General features: G+C 39.2%; 2 protein-coding genes across 2 annotated transcripts; one reads left to right on the forward strand and one right to left on the reverse strand.

Moving 5' to 3' along the window:
• Nucleotides 1-5,176: 5,176 nt before the first annotated feature.
• Nucleotides 5,177-17,973, forward strand: LOC122042616 (mitogen-activated protein kinase kinase kinase 5-like). The gene is made up of 11 exons (XM_042602810.1): nt 5,177-5,851; nt 7,384-8,028; nt 8,112-8,199; nt 8,431-8,493; nt 8,576-8,739; nt 10,692-10,767; nt 13,254-13,313; nt 15,445-15,564; nt 16,823-17,029; nt 17,110-17,186; nt 17,272-17,973. The coding sequence occupies exons 1-11, from the start codon at nt 5,337-5,339 to the stop codon at nt 17,501-17,503; spliced, it is 2,247 nt and encodes a 748-aa protein (XP_042458744.1). The 5' UTR covers nt 5,177-5,336; the 3' UTR covers nt 17,504-17,973.
• On the reverse strand, nt 17,829-19,607 carry LOC122042617 (transcription factor bHLH84-like). Its single transcript, XM_042602811.1, has 5 exons — nt 19,005-19,607; nt 18,643-18,804; nt 18,468-18,533; nt 18,313-18,378; nt 17,829-18,238 (listed from the first exon to the last, which is right to left on the reverse strand). The coding sequence occupies exons 1-5, from the start codon at nt 19,296-19,298 to the stop codon at nt 18,140-18,142; spliced, it is 687 nt and encodes a 228-aa protein (XP_042458745.1). The 5' UTR covers nt 19,299-19,607; the 3' UTR covers nt 17,829-18,139.
• Between the last annotated feature and the right edge of the window lie 882 nt (nt 19,608-20,489).

Below are 20,489 nucleotides of genomic sequence, written 5' to 3' on the forward strand. Positions count from 1 at the left end.
AATCATGGCGACGCGTGCCCGAGCGTCGGCCCACATTTCAGCTAAAGGCCCCTTTATTGTGATCATGTGCTCGGGCGCGGTGGGTCGATCGGCCTCGGGCAGCAATTCTTCGGTCGGAAGGTGAAGTGAGACTCGGACGGTGCGGCGTCGACCGGGGGTCGTCTAGGTGGAAGCCGGAGAAGGAGCGGAAGCCGGCGCAGAAAACTGGGACAAAATTATAGAACGATGGACTTGGCAGGGAGCGGGCGGAAGGACGCTGACTGGAACGACCTCAAGAGGGTCCGCAGAAGCGTCAAGTTGGGAGGGAGTCCGATCGGACGAAATCACCTCGACCTCTGGAGCTTTGCCTCGAGAAGCGGCGACAACCCGTTCGGATGGATGGATCGCAGAAGTAGCCGAGCGGAGTGGCGTTTCCGCCCGGCGTCTTTTTTGTCGAAGGGGGCGCTTTTCTTCTTGCGCCGAGCCCTCCTCCCGAGCGGAAGGCTCTCGACTAGCAGTTGCGCCAGCCGCTTGCTCTAGAAGAGAAGTCTGAGCGGCCGACTCCCCAGCATTGGTCCCGCTCTCCCCCTCGTTAGAGCCGACCGGCTGGATGCCGAGCGTCTCCATTTCTTTGGTCGTCGCGGCTTCGAGCGCCGCCGCCTTCCTCTTCAAAATACCAGCCATCACCGACTCCATGACAATATTAGCTGCAAGGGAAAAAGGAAAAAATCAGTTAGCAATTAAGGCAAAGGTATGAGTAAAATTCTTACCGAAGCCTCTCGGGAGGGGGGTTCTGATCGGACTTAAGCCGAATATGTACATAACCCCTTCTGGAAGGAATTTGTTGATTTCAAACCGCAGACCCGCGAGCATGTTGGCGGCGTGGAGATAATCCGGCCGGGTCTTGAACCTTTTGAGTTCTGGGGAGAGAGGATGGTCGACCTGCCATTGGGTTCGGAAGGGAGCCCGCTCGGGAAGGCGAATATAAAAGTAAAATTCTTTCCAATGCTTATTGGAAGAAGGAAGTTTATTGAAGAAAACCAAGCCGGGCCGAGCCTGGAACATGTAAGTGTCCGGCTCGGATTGTTTAGGGTAATAGAAATAATAGAAGACCTCCGGTCGGAGGGGAATGTTATGGATCTTGAATAGGACGACCACGCCGCATAGGAGGGGAAAGTTTTGGGGACTAGGCTTCCGAGCGGAATGCCGAAAAAGTTGCAAACTTCCACAAAGAAGGGATGGATCGGAAATCGCAGACCGACTGTAAACTGGTCGCGGAAAACACAAGAAGCTCCGCGCGGCGGTTTGTGTGGCCGAGCGGAATCTGTGGGTAGGATGATTTCAAGGTTGGAGGGGATGTCAAAACTATCTATCAGAATGTCGACGTCGCGCCGATCGAAGCGCGACTCCATGGCGGTATACCATGGGCCGAGGGCTTGGTCTTGTGGCTGGGAAGAGCTAGCCATTGTCCGAGCGAACAAAATCAAAAAAGACGAACGAGGATAAAAGGAAGAAGATGGCGACGAAACAGTACCCCGAGGATGAAAACTTGGGAAAGAAATGCAAAGAAAACACCAGAACCAAGGAGAGAAAATAGGAGAACCTTATAACGAAGAGGAGGATCGAAGGAAGAACACCGAAGATCGTCGGAGAGCAGAGGAGTTGGGTCGCCGGAGCACTGAAAACGCCGAAGCTTCTGGGCACGCGAGAGCAGGAATGCTGCGAAGGCAAAGAAAGCGAAGGCTTTATAGGGATGAGCCCGAGCGGCCTCCACCGTCGGATCCAGGTCGCGAGAATCGGAGCACGCATCACGCCGTTCATTTCGAACCGTCTCGATCCCATCAGAACACCATGCCGCCGCCGTACAATGACGGCAGCACCGCCACGTGGCATTCAGCCATTGGAATGCATTTAATGAGCGCATGCTCAACCTTAATGATGGAGATTGGCGGAAAATTCGAAGAGATGCTGGGGAATGTTGACGTTGACTGGCGTTTTAGCTGCCCCTTGTTTCCGTGCGGATGGTAGTTGCAGAGAGCCGCTCGGCCCAACTGATGGTCCAGTCAGTCGGACTAATCGCCTCCTTCGACTAGACTTGAAGGGGAGGCAAGTGATTCGGTAGTAAGGAGGGCCCCCCCTAAGCAGAGTCAACGCCACGTGGAGGTTGAAAGGCAAAAGGTCAATCAGAGGCTTGCCCGAGCGGATAAAGATTGGGGTGACCGACAAGGTTGAAAGGCACCCTGGCGGGGAGTCGGGGTTCCGACGCTCATGGGGAACAGGGTCGCCGTGCCGATCGGGGAGCCCGCTCAGCCAAAGACATAAAGTAGCAACACTGCGAACAACCCAGAGTACACGACCGGGAATCTCCCGAGCGGACCAGCACTTACGACCGGCCGGACGTGAGAGAACTGCCGGCCGGCCGGACGCTCGGTATGGCGTAAAAGGAGAAAAGGACAAGGGAACATCTTCTGACAGCGGGTATGTTCGATGATTAGGCCATACGCAGGATCTTATGATAGAGGGTTCCGCTGTCCCATCAGAGGTGTGTTCGGACTGTAGCAGTATGGTGTCAGGTAAGATTTTCTGACAAGCTCATACTGAGGTATGAGTTGGGGACACGTATTCACCTCGGTATGTGAGTGAGCCCCATCACAGCTCTATATAAGGAGCAGCACACTTCGCCGGAGGTACGCACTCTTTGATATTCGAAGCCATCTCTTTGTTGTCCACTTGCCTGACTTGAGCGTCGGAGGATCGTTGCCGGGAACCCCTTCCCGGCCCGATTTCCTTGTAGGTTCGCCGGAGGTCCGCACGACCGGTCGAAGATCTACATCAGCAGTTTGGAGAGAACCACGTGCCCAGCGTCTGTTGATTCATCGTTCGGACAGGATCACATATAAAATCAAAGAATCGGCAAAAAAGCCCACGTTGGGCCTGATATGGAATCATATCAGGCCCAACATGAGTTGTTTTTGTCGATTCTTTGATTTTATGTATAAACATCTATAAAAAGCCGAAATAAATAATGAACACCATATTTGAACTCCTTGCAACATCAGAAATCCATAGGAACTGAAATGAGTGCAATCGGAGCTCTCTAGGTCCATCAATGGGTTTTGGTCAAAACCCACTGATGGACCTAGAGAGCTCCGATTGCACTCATTTCAGTTCCTATGGATTTCTGATGTTGCAAGGAGTTCAAATATGGTGTTCATTATTTATTTCAGATTTTTATAGATGTTAATACATAAATTAAAGAATCGGCAAAAAAAATCATGTTGGGCCTGTTATGATTCCATATCAGGCCCAACGTGGGCCTGATATAGAAGCATATCAGGCCCAACTTGGACCTGATATGAAAGCATATCAGGTCCAACAGGGTTCTCAGTGATTCTCCAATACATTCTTTGCCTGAAGCTATGCCTAGATCAAGAAATTATTCCTCTCTATTTCGGTTGCACAATTCCATTTCTCGTGTGTTCCCTCGCAAAAAGTATTAATTCGGAATGCTGAGTTGCAACAAATGGATCAGTAGGTAATGAATGAGAATGCTCCTTCGTAGTGAAAACTGCATGATGAATGGAATTTTGCATGACTAAATCAAGCCTGGTTGGACTCTGAGGTTGTGAATAACTTGTTCAATTGGTCAGGGTTGGAGCTGTGTCCCTATCCCAATTGATCTCCCTTTAGTCCAGTACAACATTCATTATCACTATCTCAAATGGAGTTACTATAAGTTTACGTATTCAGTATTATGCATGTAACTATTACTGATTCAAGGATACATACAAATAAAAGAAATGTAACATATGTATTAAAATAATTCCATATCAGGTTCAACATGGGTTTTTTTTACAATTCTTTGATTTTACGTATAAACATCTATAAAAAGCCAAAATAAATAATAAACACCATATTTGAACTCCTTGCCGCATCAGAAATCCATAGGAACTGAAATGAGTACAATCGGAGCTCTTTAGGTCTATCAGTGGGTTTTGATCGAAACCCACTGATGGACCTAGAGAGCTCCGATTGCACCCATTTCAGTTCCTATGGATTTCTGATGTTGCAAGGAGTTCAAATATGATGTTCATTATTTATTTTGGCTTTTTATAGATGTTTATACATAAAATCAAAGAATTGACAAAAATGCCCACGTTGGGCCTGATATGGAATCATATCAGGCCCAACGTGACCCTGATATCATTCCATATCAGGCCCACGTTGGGCCTGATATGGTCGAAACCCACTAATGGAGCTAGAGAGCTCCGATTGCACACATTTCAGTTCCTATGGATTTCCGATGTTGCAAGGAGTTCAAATATGGTGTTTATTATTTATTTTGGCTTTTTATAGATGTTTATACATAAAATCAAAGAATCGTCTAAAACAGCCCATGTTGGGCCTGATATGGAATGATATCAGGCCCACGTTGGGTCTGATATGATTCCATATCAGGCCCAATGTGGGTATTTTTGTCAATTCTTTGATTTTATGTATAAATATCTATAAAAAGTCAAAATAAATAATGAACACCATATTTGAACTCCTTGCAACATCAGAATGCATAGAAACTGAAATGGATGTAATCGGAGCTCTATAGGTCCATTAGTGGGTTTTGACCAAAACCCACTGATCGACCTATAAAGCTCCGATTACACTCATTTTAGTTCCGGTGAATTTCTGAAATTGTAAGGAGTGCAAATATGCTATTCATTGTTTATTTTTGTTTCTTCATATGTATTAAAATGTTATTAAAAGATTAACTAATATTATTCATATGTTCTGCAAAAAAGATATGAGAGAGAAGAGAGAGAAAAATAGTGGAGAAAAGAAAAAGATAAAAAAGTTAAATTGTCAAGAGGGTAAAATAGGAAATGCATTTAAAAAAATACGTTATTTGGTAAATATCAAACTAAAGTGGACCTTTTGATAAATTTAGATCTCTACATATGCTTTTTTTTGGTAAATTGTCATTTTTGTTTAATTTCACTTGTCTTTTAAAATAATTTTTTTTTTTTTCAGATTTGCTATAATTTGGTTTGGTTTTGTTCAATATCTCGCGACACGCAATAAATCGGCCGATATGATTAATATTGATAGACAAAGGCGATACGACATGAAAGTCAAAATTTTCCAAGTCAAAATCAAGAACACGTAATAATAACTCGTCTTCGGAAGCCGCGTGTCCGAGAGACATGGGGCCCCTCCCGCTCATTTCCTCCTCCTCGTCGTCGATCTCCGCCACCACCACCGCCTCCTCCTCCTCCTCCTCCTCCTCTTCTTCCCATGGGCGACTTCTAGGGTAAGGGTTTCCACCTCCTTCCGTGCTAACCTACCCTGCTCTCTCGCCACCCATGTCCTCCGCCTCTGTCCTTGTCATGCCTTGGTGGAAGAGCAACAGCAACGGTATCCTCTCCTCCCCCCCTTCCTTCGCTTTATCAACTTCGTCTTCTTCCTCTCCTCCGATGAGCAAGGGCTGGTCCAAGGATTCCTGCCTCTTCCCTTGGAGCAGCCGGGACAGAGATCCCCAGCTCACCCGCCAGCGCAAGCTCCGCCACCTCACCGACATCGAAATCGATGCCTTGGCCCTCGAGGCTGCCGCGCACGAATGCTCGAGTTCCAGGGACATGCCTGGTGCCACCAGAAATCTCGACACCCTACCCTCCCGTTGCGCGTCCTCGCCCATGCTGTTGCCGCGCCCGCTCCCCCTTCCCGCTGCTTCCCGAGCTTCGGCCTCGGACCAGGATTTGGGATCCTCTCCGCGGCATTCGGCGGGACGCCCTCCCTCTCCGTGGGAGAATTCGGGCAGGACCGAAGGTGACGGGAATGGAACGACCGCCGAGCCCTCGACCCTGTTTTCAGTAGGAAGGTATTATTTTTGCTTGCTAAATATCTTTCCTTGAGATGTGTAATTAAGGGATCCTTGGGCATCATTTTTTTTTTTTTTTTTTGCCTTGCAAATTATTATCTTTATATGAAATCATGGTTGCTTTTCCTTTTAGTCCTAATGGTAAACAATGGAAAAACATTTATGCAAAACCTTATGAAGGAAATAATTTGCATTCTCTAAAATTTTGGAGGACCTTGAGGTTCTGAACGTTCTTAACGTTGATATTGGAATCTTGCTTCTTAGGATGCCTACTTCTTATTGCTTCCTTCTGTTGGCATATTTTTAGCATTTGTCAACGTTTTTCAATAACTGCGAGGTGCTTGAAGAGAATAGATGTTTGCTTTTCTACCTCACTCTTACTAAATATTTTGTACCAGTGCTACTATTTCTGTAATAACTTTGATGTTATGATTGTGAGTATTGGCATATCACTTCTGTGGTGTCTCTATGAGAGGACATGCTGGGGAAATTTTCTTAGTCTGAGGATATTATAGTATTAGAAACAAAAGATTCATTGTTCTTTTTTGTGTACAGCATGATTCTCTGGAAGTAAAAGTAAATTTACACTTATCTTGTTATTTAAAATCATTTTTTGAGGAAGAGGAATAGTTATTTAAAATCTAACTTTACTAGTAGTGAATTGCTGAGATGTGAAAGAAAAAGATTACCAATTGCTGGTGTATGGCGTACTGAATCTCCCTTCCTTTGATTTCCAACAAAATGTACATCCATTTCAATGGAACATTTCAGTGCATATATTTCCAGTTTTACTTAGAATTAGGAGATAAATCACACTATAATGGCATTCAAACACCCAAGTTACTAGTTTCCCCTAGCCTTTGGAAAAATTGCTCTCTCCCAAGACATTGTTATCCCAACAATTTAATGCCCCCATTGAGTCCTTGTATACTATTCAAAGCATAAATTTCACCCTTGATACTCTTTATTAAAAATAGTATTGGTTTTAGAGGGATTGCCTTGTTACTAAAAATCATTCAAGCAGTAAGTTGTTTTTTAAGTCAAAGAGTACAGTTTTTAGCTGCCTTGAGGTGGTTGTGAACATTTGTAACTATGTTTAATGTCAGCCAGCCCTACTGGTATGTTTCTGGAATGTAGAAAAAAAAAAGGAAAAGAAAAAGACAATTCAAAGAAATATGAGAAAATAAAAAAAGAGGATAAACATCTTAAGTTTTAACTGTTCTCTTTTAAGGTTATACATCACCCAACATCACTCTAGTATTGCAATTGACATACATTGACACTAACCTAAAAAATTATTCTAACATTCTGTTTGTTTGTTTTTCACTGCTTGTCGCTATTGAAACCCTTTATGCTACAAACTTTGTATGATCTTCAAAAGCATATTATTTGATAATTACTGAATATATAATTTTTTTATCTGTTGTAAGAACTGTTTTTATTACATAGGAAATATTTTTCTTATTTTCCTTTGTTCTTTTGATTTTGATATCGAGGAAATGTTGCTGACTTGCATTTGTTACACTGCAAAGGTTAGCTTGCCAGACTAATCCACAGAGTAGACAGCATGTTGACAAACCATCAAATCTGACAACAATTAGTTACCGGAGGAAAGAATTCCCAAATCCAAATTCTTCCAGTACTATGAACTTCAGACTGAAGATTCCTGCTAAAACTGTTGCAATTGGTGATTTTGCAAGCCCTATTGCTAGTCCTATACGTAGTCCCAGGAGATTGAGTAGTGCAGACTCTTTGCCTTCTGGCAATGGCAATACAGGCCTTAAAGTGTCATCAGCACCAGAGATCTCTACCATGGGTCTGGTGACAGCTTTTCTGTCAAAGACATCACCTGATAAGATGATTCATAGTCCTGAAATTTCTCCATTTTCTAGTCCAAACACTAAAGATAATATATCAAAATCTAGAAATCCTAGTGGGCCTCCTTCACCCTTGCACACAAAGAAGTTCCCAGAGAGCTCATCTAGACAACATGATAATGGTGGTAACGTAGAAGTGCACCCACTTCCTCTCCCTCCTGGGGCATCTCCTCCTTCACAATCAACTTTTTCTCATCAAAGTGCAGCAAAAGCAGAGGTGCCACACAAGACTAATCAGTGGCAGAAAGGAAAACTACTTGGAAGTGGAACTTTTGGTAATGTTTATGAAGCCACTAACAGGTACAGCACATTTGTGTTCTTTTATAGTTGGTATTTAGTTCTTTTCTTCTTTTCCTTTTTATGTAATTTATACACTTTAACAGACACACTGGTGCTTTATGTGCGATGAAAGAAGTAAATATAATTCCTGATGATCCCAAATCAGCTGAATGCTTGAAGCAGTTGGAACAGGTTAGTTCTCAATATCACATGTTGCATATATATCTACTTATTTTGTAAACCATAGTACCTTCTCATTGGGTTTTTCATGCTCTGTGCAAAGTTAGCTAATTCCATAGACATTAATGGCTTTGTCTCAACCGCATGTCCTCTTCCCTAATCAGCTAATATTTCCAATTCTTCATTGACATTGATTATTTGTGACTGATTAATTGATTAACCTTTGTTTCCCATTTCCTTCAGGAAATAAAGTTTCTCAGTCAATTTAAGCATCCTAATATCGTTCAATACTATGGCACAGAAACAGTGAGCTTTGTTTATAGTTATCCTTAATCTTTTATCTTTCCTTTTCACATCTTTATTTAAGAATTTGGTTTTGGATATGCAGATTGAGGATCAGCTGTACATTTATTTAGAGTATGTCCACCCTGGCTCAATTAATAAGTATGTTCGACAGCATTGTGGAGCTATGACTGAATCAGTGGTGCGCAATTTTACCCGTCATATTTTGAATGGGTTGATTTACTTGCATAGTAAAAACATCGTGCACAGGTCAGTTTTCTGATGCTGGTGAATCTCATTACATATATCTGGTGGTTCCTTTATTATATTTTGGGTGAACTTTGTTCACCCTTAATTGTTTTGAAAATAAATATTTTATTTATTTATTTTGCTATACTCCCAAGAGATTGTATGGCAGCTCACAAATTCACAATTTAGTTTTTTTATTTTGGGTGAACTTAATTGTTGATGTTTCTTCTATGTGATTTTTTTTTTTCATGATGCTTTGTTACCATGATTGTCAACACTATTCTGATATATTTACTTCTTTCTTTTTACCTTCTAAACTTACATGATATATGTAGAAAATGATGCTAAAAAAATACATACTAGAGTTGATCTCATGGAGGTCATTCAACAAATGAGTTAGATTCTTTAGCAAATTCTGATGGATTGAATCAAGATGGAGGTCAATTTTGTTGAGAACACTGGAACCTCTGATCCTGAGAAAACAAGATTAAGGAGAATGTTTTTCATGTTATAGTTCAAGGCCTGGACTTGGAGAGTACCCAAAAGAGTGCCTGCATTTGTTGTTCAGTACAAGGATCTTGGGTTGAATGTATTGTGATTAACATGTAACATAGAATAAGGCCAGGGAAAGTGAAGTGGATTATGGTTTCTGTTATTTCTTGAAAAACAGTGTGAGGTGGGTAAAGCAGAGGAGATTACTTGTAGATTTGGTTTAAAGGTACAAGGTTAATCAAGGGTCTTGAACTAAATAGGTTAGGTATGATGAGAAATATCTCAGAACTATTTTTATCTCTGGGGATTTTTCATTACTAAACAAAATTACTTTATTGCAATGTCAGGCTAGTTATTCTAACCTAGAATAAAAATGTAAATCTTCAAGTGCAAGAATAAATAATTATAACAATCTCAATGGCCATTTACTGAAACTCACTAACATAAATGGAATTATCGATCTGTTTACATGGGGCCTTTTTATCCTGCAGGTTATATTGCAGTGTTAACATGGCATGCTACGTGCATGTCTTTTGTCATGTTGCACATTTTCCTTTTTTGCTCCTATATCTATTTTGTGCTCTGGTTAAGTCTTGTAATTAAGATGTTTCATTTTCCTTAGTCCCACTTTCTCATGGAGTAATTATATCCTAAAACAAAACATATAATATCATGGACTCCTATCCACCAAAGGCCAGAAACTTGATCCTTTTTCTTTTCTCACCTATGCACTATCATGAACATTTGCAGTATAGATTGCGTGCAGGGAACTAATTTCTTAGTGATTCTACTGCTCATTGATGAAAACTTTGATGATGTCATTTCCACAAGCGTTTATCTATTAGCACGACATCATTATTTTTAAAATGATTAATTGGGGACTTATTGGAAACAACCTCTTGCAAAAAACAGGGTAAGACTGTGTACAATGGATCCTTCCCCGGACCCCGCGTGGCGGGAGCTTCGTGCACCGGGCTGCCAAAAAAAAAAAGAATTAATTGGGGACTTACTTTTTGATCATCTATTCTTTCATTTTGAAGAGATGGAGTTGCACATTCTGTTGCAATCTGGCATACAATTTGTTCACATATATACACTTTTATCCTGTTCAAATTTTAATCAACTTACTGTATAAATCAAGAAGTATATTGTTTTTTTTTAAAAAATATTCCATCTGTTATGATTTTAACAACATTTCATACAAAAAGAGAAGTTGAATCTTCTGTTGCTAGAAAGGTGCAAATTTTGGCTTAGAAAACAAAAGCCCAGTATGTGCTCCTTTTTTTGTCTAAGACAGCCAAGGTTTGATGGTTCCTGTATTTCAATTTATGGACACAAATTAAGTTCCTAGATCTATACGCCACTAGTAACTTCACAGTATATATAATTGTTAAAGGAAATCTTTAATGTATGCCATTTTTTATCAGGGAAACAGTACATTATTTAGACATGTAACTCTAATCAGTAGTTCATTCCTACAGAGATATCAAAGGGGCAAATTTGCTTGTTGATGTGAATGGCGTTGTCAAGCTTGCTGATTTTGGGATGGCAAAACACGTAAGCTTATTTTATGATTATAATTGAGCTACAATTTGTACACCAAGAATCATAGTCTTTCTGATATGTGCTTTATAATTTAAAATCTATTTTCTGTGCTTTTTGGAGGGTAAATTATTTGACATCATGGAAGTACCTATGTTTCCTGGTTGCTGTTCCAGTCAATTCTCAATATACAATTTGTTTTTGTCAGATGTAATCAAGGTTTAAAATTTTGACCCGTGCTGAGGTTTCGGTTTTGGACCGGAACGATACGGTTTCGGTACCGTATCGTGTCGTGCCGATATAGTTTCGGTATTTTTTAAATATAAAATATACTAATTAAAAAATAAAATATTTAACATAAATATTTAAAAAATAAATAATATAAAAAATAATCTTTAAAAAAAGGAAAAGATATGAAAATAGATAAATAAATAAAAATTTTATTATAATATTTAAATTAAAATAAATGAAAAATAAAATTAATTAAATAATTTTATGAGGGTTTAATAAAACCTCTTTAGATTATCTCCATCATAGTTAGGAGTTGATTAAAATAATTAACCTAAGTTTAATTAAAAAAATACGAAATCTGACACCACTCGTGAGCTCACGTGACTTCGGTTGCGCGACCCTTCAGCCATGGCCGCGGGGATTGCGTGACTCCTCCGGCGTGACTGCGGTGGTCGTCTGACCCCCTCTGCAACGGCCGCAAGGTCGTGCCACGCCTCCGCGGAGGCAGCGGAAGGGTTATGCAACCCCTCCGCTACTGTTGCAGGGTCGAGCGACCCCTCCGCTGTGGCCACGAGGTCATGCAACACGTCGCAATTGTTGTGGGTCTGGTGTGGGGGTCGTGCAGGTGCCGATCACTAGACGGAACAAGATGTTTCGCTCGTTTTGACCGTCTCGGCATGACACTTTAAACCATGGATGTAACACTAACTGCAGATTGCGGAATAATGATTGAGAAAAAAAATCTCTTCAAATATTCTCTTATTTAAACAAATGAATCTTCTGGTTCTATGTAAGACTCAAAATAAAAATAATATCCTTTACTTTGGTAGTGGTCAAATGAAAAAGATTTTTGGCCAATATGGAAGCTGTTTGAAGGGGAGTTTTGATGCAGCGGTAAAGTTGTTGCAGTGTGACTTGGTGGTCACGGGTTCAAGTTACGAAAAAAGCCTCTTGCAATGCATTGTACTCCGTACAATCCTTCCCCATGACCATATTGATGGGAATTTCGTGCATTAGGCTGTCCTTTTTCTTTCATAGAAGCCATTTGAATGTGAAAAGTGACTTATTTGAAGCTGTTTAAACCTGAAAAGTGACTTATTCCTTAACTGACATTTTTTTAAGAATAGTTTCTTAAACTATTTGGCGGTTTGGTATGACATGTTTTAACTCACTTGCTTCATTTGGGCCAATGATGTTTATCTTCAAAGTTCTGATTTTTAAAAAATAAATAATAAAACCACAAAAAACTAAGAACATCAAAGCATAAAAATGATCTACAAATAAAAATATCACAATGTAGATATTAAAATTCTATTATCTATTTAAAATAAAATTGGTATAAAACAAAAATATAAATTAAATGAAAATAGTTACATAGAAATATAAAGCATACAAGTTGTACCTTGAAAAAATTATAATTTATCTAAAACATGATAGATACATGATTTTTTAAAAATCCAGTTTTTAGATTTAATTTGGCCCAAATTTATGCTCAAATCTAACTTTGAAATTATGGAAGACAAACATTAATAAGAAATATTTGTGAAATGGGAAGCAAAAGATATAGCAAAACAGTGTGGTAAGATTTTAAAACATGATAAAAATATTTTAAGAGTAGGAAGAGCAGGAAAACCTAATCTGCATGACTTTGTTGGAATTAAAATTGACTATTTACTGTTGTTGACTTCTTTTCATTGTGCAAACATCGTGGTCAAGAATTTTCATCTTCTTAAATGTTAAAATTTGTCCCGGTTGTGGATTAACATAAAACTTGTTGTGGATTACTTTTGTAAATGCAATATTGAAATCATATCAATGTTATAACCCTAGGGATCAGGGAGTAAAATATCAAGGATTTGAGTTGGATGAGAAGGCAAAGATAACAAGGAAATTTCTAAGGTGACAATAGAAAGGGGTAGCTGATCAAGGGTGTCCAACTATATTTGATGTCACTGGTGCAACGTGGAGAACTTGAACCACATTGCACAAAGAAACTCATTCTTTCACAATTCAGAGATAACTAGAATGGTTTGAATAAAACAGTAATCTTATATCTTCATCTTTTCAACTACTAAGAGGTGAAGCCCAAATTAAGGATATAATTTGAGCTACTCGACAAAATCCAAAATTAAGGAAAAATGTTGGTCACTCTCATACCAAACTACAGTTAGAATTTGAGTCCTGGTTTATTGAATAAATTTACACAGTTAATGAGATGCTATGTGACACATTAGCTAATGTTTGTTATTTGACTGTTTTTCTTTAATCAGTTAAGTGGAGCAGCACGAACCCTTTCCTTGAAGGGTTCACCATTTTGGATGGCTCCAGAGGTATATTTCTTTTTTCCTTCTTTTTTTTTTCCTTCTCCAGCAACATAATTCATTTTTTGCTTCTATTTAGTAGTTTCAACTTGTATAAATTCTTCAATTGGTGGTTTTTTTTTGATAATTATCTTTTTTTTTTTTTTTCTGCTTGGTGATACTGAATTTGCTGGCATAAACATAGGAGTTGCTCTGTTTAACTGTAGAAAAGCAGTGTCTTTACTGTCAAAATCTGTACATCAACAACCAAGCCTTATCCCACTAGGTGAGGTCAACTACTCTCAAAATCTATATTATATCTAATATGAGTAAACATCAACTGCAGTTGAGTTTGGTTCTTGTAAGTTTTTGCAAGGTTGCACCTTTGACAGGCTTGTGTAGATGAATAGGATAATAAATACTTAAGGTTGTTTTTCACTATATTTGGTCAAAGCTCCTGAACTTTGTAATTTGTGGCAAAATCATTCTACCTGAATTGGCTTATGGTGATGGGCACAGCAGAAACATTAATACCTTTTCTGGGATGGCATACTGTTTGAGCATAAATTCATGTGAAGTTGAAGGAACTAGTGTTAAGGCATTGACTTCCATCTTATGCAGCAGCAGCCTGAATAGAAGCAAAAGAATGGATAACACACATAACCTGCTAGGAGAGAGGAGGCCATTTCCAATTGTCTTCAAATAATCCAAGGGCTAGTTTATCCCAAGATGAAAAAAAAATGGAGGGATGGATTAGTTTAGATGCATCAATATTATTTAATTTATTCTTATGTTCACTTACTCTTAGGGATGGAAAGGGATGTTTAACTTGCGCATATGTTCTGCTTGGTTCATTCAGCATGCTCAGATTCAATTCACCCAAATTTATCTATGCACACGACATTTCCCTGCTCGCTTGACTTTGTATGGATCAATCATCTAGTTTGGTTTGTCCACACCGATCTACCTCATTGGACTGCTCAAACCTCAAGATCGATTGGCCTATTCGAATTGATCAGCTGTTTGAGCTGCCGCGTGACCCACTTGGATCAATTGGTTCGCTTGGTTTTTCCCAGCTTGTTTTGCTTGTCTTGCTTGCTTAACCCACCCAACCCACCTAGCTTGTCTAGCTCACTCAAACCTACTGGCCTACTTGACTCATCTAAACTAACTAGCTTACCTTGTCCACTTGATCCGACCATCCTGCTTAGCCCACACAAACTGACTGAGCCACTTGACCCCCCTGACACGATCAAATTGATAGGCCCACTTAGTTTTCCCAGTCTGCCCAATTCGATTGATTCAGCTGGTATGTCCGACCTACTAGGTCAGCGTGGCTGGATTAATCGGCTCAACCAACCATCAAACTTTGCTAGATCACTCGATTGCCTAGCTTGTCCGACCCACTTGTCTTGCCCAGTTTGCCAATTGGACCAAGCACTCTTCCAGTTTGACACTTGCAAGTTTAATGTTGGGGCTTAAGGATGTGGTTCAGTTCTGATGAGTCACAAATGGGTATTATTTGAAAGGAGTTTTGGATGAGTATATCTTGATAGTAAGAGGTATTTAATTTCTGCTTAAGTTGGGTAGCACTGAAATGGTAAATAAAAGTATATCTCATCCATCCAAGTTCATCCTTTCTAAGAATATGTGAATAAACATTAAACAGTGTAAATTATGAAAATTTAAATTCATCATCTCTGTTATCCATCACTCATTTTTCCTTCCAGCTAAATGAAGGCTCTAAGAGTAAATCTAGATTTTCTTTTGTAGTTAGAAGCCAGTGTTTGGTTGGAGCATATGCTTCCTATATTGTTGTGCTTTCCGTAACACTTCAGAAATTGGAAAGGTTATATTTGATTTCCTCAAAACATTAATTGCATATCAGTACTAAGTTTGCTCCTTCAGCATATGGTTTTGGTAATCTCCTCTATCTGGACCCTATTTATCTTTCTACAGTGGATAATTTCTTCTGAACAGATGCAGAAGGTTGCAGAAATTTTAGCTTCTCATCTAATTTACTCCTCGGTTAATATTCACTTGACAGCTCCTAAAACCAAAAGATCTTTTTTTTTTTAAAACTCTAAATGTGTATTTCAATGATTGAAGAAATTGTCCAATATGTAACTCTTCTGCACCTTGAACCTGTTTTCCATTGCAGATGTTGCAGGCTACTACGAACAAAGAAATTGGATATGATCTTGCTGTTGACATTTGGAGTTTGGGTTGTACAATCATTGAGATGTTCACAGGGAAGCACCCATGGAGCAATCTAGATGGGGTTTGTATGCTTCTGATTTCAATTTTTTTTACATATGTTGCTTGTTGATTATGAAGTGTTTGGTTCATGAAATGGAATAGACAAGGAATAAAATAGTTATTCGTTGGGAATAGAACTATTCTTTATTTTGGTTTCATTGAATTGAATACACATAGAATAATATTCTTGTGTTTGCTTGATACAGATGTTATAAGAAATACATTAGTTTACACAATATAAATATTCCTATATAAATAATTTGTTTGACTTTTTCTTTTCATGGTTTACCATATCAATCTGTCCATCTCGACTAACCTGATTGTATTGATTTGGACTGGTCTAGTAGGTGTATCTGATGCTATTGTCCTATTCAGGCTAACCACTCCATTTAATCTTGTCCGACCTGAGCAGCCATTTGGGCCAGTCACCTGACTTTCACAATTGGTTCATCTAACCCAACTAATGTGGCACTCTGAAATGACTCTACTAGTTTGTTTGGGTTGATCAATCCAACTGGACAAGCTTGCCTGTCTCAACCTATTCAACCAATCTGCCTGTCCCTACCAACCAAACTAGCCTGCCCCTCAACCAACCTGACCGGTCTGCCCAAGTTTTCTTGCACCATTGGCTTGTCCAACCCAAGCAGCCTAACACTCCTAACTAGCACAACTAATCTGTCTAATCTAATCGACCTGACTAACCTAACTAGCCCACCTATCCCAATCAAAGCAATTAGCCCACAGGGCTCATCTGACACTCCTAATCCATTTGCCTAGCTTGACCTAACTGACTCGATCAACTCACTAGGCCTGTCTGGTCTAACCAGTTTGTTTGACCCATTTGCTTGGTTTGGTTTGTCCATCGTAACTGGCTCGATCACCCTGCCCACCCCAATAGGTTCAACCGACCTGCTCACCTTGATCGGGCCAATCAGCTTGTCAGTCCAACCTGCTCTTGCAATCTGCTTAACCTGCCTAGCTCCCAATTGGTTAACCTAGTGGAACCAATGAATGTGGTATTTGAAGGATTAAATAACTACCTTTGAATTTAGAACAACTATTTCATGAGAATAAGTATTTGAAGGTTTTTTTTACAACCAAATAAAGGGATATTTATCCCATGGAAACCCTATGCACCATTAGTTGCTTTCTTATTGCCGTTGTCAGACCTAAATATCTAAAGCTTAGCAGGTTAAAGGTGAAGTGCTAAGCTCTGTTTTCCTATAGATGTACTTCCTTTTTCCTTGAATCTGAATTAGTTTTGTTTGGTATGATAACAGCCCCAAGCAATGTTTAAGGTCCTCCTTGAAGATCCACCAATGCCTGAAACATTGTCGAGTGAGGGCAAAGATTTTCTCCGACGTTGCTTTCATAGGAATCCTGCAGAGAGGCCAACTGCCAAAATGTTGCTTGACCATCCCTTTCTGCAAAATGCGAACCACTACAATCTTCATGGTTCTCTCCAGGCTTTTGCAGGGATTAAACTCGTGAGTCGCAGATCTTTTTTTCAATGAATAGTTCTACCTGCATATTCTTTAGAATGCTCCATAAATGTTTGTTCTGACAGGGTTATCCTAAAAACCCAAAAGATAAAGGCAACTCCAATAGCGAACCATGCATTAAAAGGAAACCGATCTTCAACGGGTAATCCTTTTGTGAATTTTTAAAGTAAAATCTTTATCGTATCACATCATACTGGAAACAACTCTGATTTTACTTGTACTCACAGCAACAACAAACATTCTCACAAGGAGTTCCCTGAATCAGCTGCCTCCCATCTTTCTACTTGTTCCACTGCCAAGGTTTTTCCTAGTTTATCCCCTCCTCATTCAAGTTACACTGTGCCAGTTCGATCTGGTTCTTCAGCAAATACTCAGATTGAAGTGCAGTTCAATGTTGGCAATGTTCAATCCCGTGCATCCTTCAATCCTTTTGTGAAGGAGGACAAAAGTCACTTCTGATGTAGAGCCGCAATGCACCTGATGAAGAGGCTTATCTATTAAGAAGGATTTCCAAGTCTAAGGAAGGGAGTTGAAGAGGCTAATGTCATTTGAAGAATATTAGGATTCATCATAAGACTAACAATCAGTAACCTCAGAGCATCTGTTGAGCTAATGCTAAAAACGACCACATGATTCTTCTCCAAGTAAATACCAACCCCTAACCAATAAGGTTCGTCAAGTGTGAACTGGCTACATCCTCCGCACTGTGGGCAATGTTGGATGGGTACATGAAGCTCCATGTTGCAGTGTTGATCTTCATTGTTACAAGAAATCTTGTACTTGTACATCCAGTACATGGATGGGATAGGATGGGATGTGTCTCTAATGTGTATTTTTGTCGACATCAGGAATAAAGGTCAACACTGTGGATGTAAACCTCACATATTGTTGTACATCATCATTATATATACAATGTTGTCATGGTACAAGTACTGTGTTTTCTTGCCACCAAACATAGAGTTTTGCTTTATTTTCACCAAGGATTTCATTACTCGAATAAAATATGCCATAATCACATCATAGTTGATGAAAAGAATCTAGTGCCTTTCAAGTTTTGGGTTACATATGATCTCATGACATTCACCGAGTCTCCCATCATTGTTTCTGCAGTGGAGAAATCTTTAGATCAAGGCCTATGTTGACCCCATTAAAAGCTATTGGAGCATACATCCACAGTTCATCTGAGCTCAAGAGCTGCAACATGATCCCATTTATGAGTAAGATCGAAAAAGGACGCTCTTCTAATTGTTAGTTTTGGTTTTACTTACTTTTATTTGTAGCTGCAAAAACTTCACATAGTGGACAGCTTCCTCCAGCATTGTGCTAATGTCAACCTGTTTAATCATAAATGGCATCAATTAGATTACCAAGTTCGCTTTTTTTCGATACATTATGAAGTTGGAAATCAGTCTCTGAAGCTTACTTTAGTTCCATTAGGAACCAGGTTCTGTAAAATTCTCAGTCTCTCATTGATTCTTTCCCTCCTTTTCTGTATTCAAAATATAGTAGTTGGGAATAGAATATGTCGCAAGTAATAGCTTTTTCGCGAAGATATAATACCGATTTGTCAATGTTATGGAAAAAGAAAGAAGTGTTACCTTTGCATATAGACTCTGGGGATTAGTTGATGGTTCTTCTTGATCCTCTGAGATGCAGCTGCAAGAATTGAGAAAGTAAGTGTTGCCATTGTCGTTGCAGCCTTCCTCGACGCGGCTCCTAGTCCTCTTCGGGCCTCTCTTTGAAGTTCCACTCTTTTTCACCTACAATATTTTAATACGAGTCGAGTCATGTAAATCCATAATCAAGATCTTAAGCTTGATTTTGAAAACAAAAATATATCAAACAAAAGCAAGTCAAGCCAGACAACATCTAGCAAAGGCCTGTCAACAAGACCCAGCTCCTTAGGCCATGAATACACACACAATTTTCATTCCTAATTGCTCGAGCTTTTCACACTTACATTCGACAAAACTCGAGCCTTGTTGGATCTCTTGGTCTTAAGCATTTGATCATGAAGAGGAGCAGAAACAATCTCATTGCTAATGGCATCGTCACAAATGAAATGAGCCAAATCCTCAAATGCAGAGGTGGAAGAAATTGCTGGCTCTGGAGTTTGGCATCCCTCCATAAAGCAATCCATGGCTGATTCACTCAGATAATCAAAGCCATCATAGCCAAACTGGGGAGACCATGGCACAAATGGGACCCTAAAGCCTGTATCATGGCGATAATCTTGCTCAGAAGAATGTGCCATTATTTTAGGCACCTCTCTAAAGTATTTGCTTAGAGGGAATGTGGCTCAGGCATTTATACAAACAGGTGAAAGGCATGCTTCAGTGAGGTGCAGTTTACCCATTTAAGAACTTGTTCCTGTCGGCCATTGACTTTGTTGCTGATTGGATAATGATGGAATGACAAATGATTGGGAGATGAAGGAGGCTTGTGATCAACTGTGGCAAGAAGCTTTGAATGAGGGTAGGTGTAGGGTTTTTGATTAAAGTAAGGATGGAAGACAAGAAAGAGGTGAGCATGATCATGGAGACAGAGATTCCAAGAACTGGAATGTGTGAACTCTTTGACATCTTAAGTACAACAGCTAGAGATTATTTTTTTTGTTTTTGTTTTGTTTATTTCTTTTTTATGTGTTCGAATCATAGTCTAACATTCAGCTCTATGAATCATAGTAAATCTAATTGATTTTTTTTTTTCAAGTTTAGAAGTATTTTACAATTACATAAACATCCAACACTCCCCTCTATTTTAATCATCCTACTTATATTTGATATAAGATATTTCTCTTAATTCCTCCATCCTTTTAAAAAAAAAATGCTAAATACTTAAAATTCTGAGTTCTAGATAATTCGTTATCTCCTATCTTAACAATTATCTCATTATATCTAATATTACTAAATTTAAATTTCATATATTTTATTTTTTTTACTTTACTAAGCCTAAAATTTTTCACTTCTAATATTTTACTTCTAATATTTCTCATTAAGATTCGAGTTTAACATTTACTCATTCACATACTTCATCGGTAAATAAATGCACCATGATGTTACTTCTAATATTTCTCATCAAAATTCGAGTTTAACATTTACTCATTCACGTACTTTATCGGTAAATAAATGCACCGTGATATCATATCTTAAATAGGTCACGTTTTATTTATTAAAATATCTAAATTATCACATTTTGTTTTGATAGGAAGAACAATTTAGAGGAATAAAGTTCTATCCACTTTTGTGAATGTCCATAAGAAAGTCGATCTACTTATTACCAAAATAATTATATATTCATATTTTGATGATTTGCTAAAATAATAAAGATGTGAATTTTAAATTGAATATAGATGATAACGCTCACCCCATGGTTCAATATCACTGGCTCCACACTAAATACAGATAGATAAATTAAGGAAGAGAAGGGACATTTTACCCTATCA

Source organism: Zingiber officinale, chromosome 2A (assembly GCF_018446385.1).
Source record: "Zingiber officinale cultivar Zhangliang chromosome 2A, Zo_v1.1, whole genome shotgun sequence".
NCBI classification, from domain to species: domain Eukaryota; kingdom Viridiplantae; phylum Streptophyta; class Magnoliopsida; order Zingiberales; family Zingiberaceae; genus Zingiber; species Zingiber officinale.

Bases quoted from the DNA above. Each gene is read 5' to 3' on its own strand.
- LOC122042617 (XM_042602811.1), bottom strand. From the start codon at position 19,298: ATGGCACATTCTTCTGAGCAAGATTATCGCCATGATACAGGCTTTAGG. The intron at 18,379-18,467 runs GTAAGCTTCAGA...ATGATTAAACAG, and splicing joins TGGTTCCTAATGGAACTAAA to GTTGACATTAGCACAATGCT. The intron at 18,239-18,312 runs GTAAGTAAAACC...ATCATGTTGCAG, and splicing joins TTTTGCAGCTACAAATAAAA to CTCTTGAGCTCAGATGAACT.
- LOC122042616 (XM_042602810.1), top strand. From the start codon at position 5,337: ATGTCCTCCGCCTCTGTCCTTGTCATGCCTTGGTGGAAGAGCAACAGC. The intron at 5,852-7,383 runs GTATTATTTTTG...TACACTGCAAAG, and splicing joins ACCCTGTTTTCAGTAGGAAG to GTTAGCTTGCCAGACTAATC. The intron at 15,565-16,822 runs GTTTGTATGCTT...GTATGATAACAG, and splicing joins CATGGAGCAATCTAGATGGG to CCCCAAGCAATGTTTAAGGT.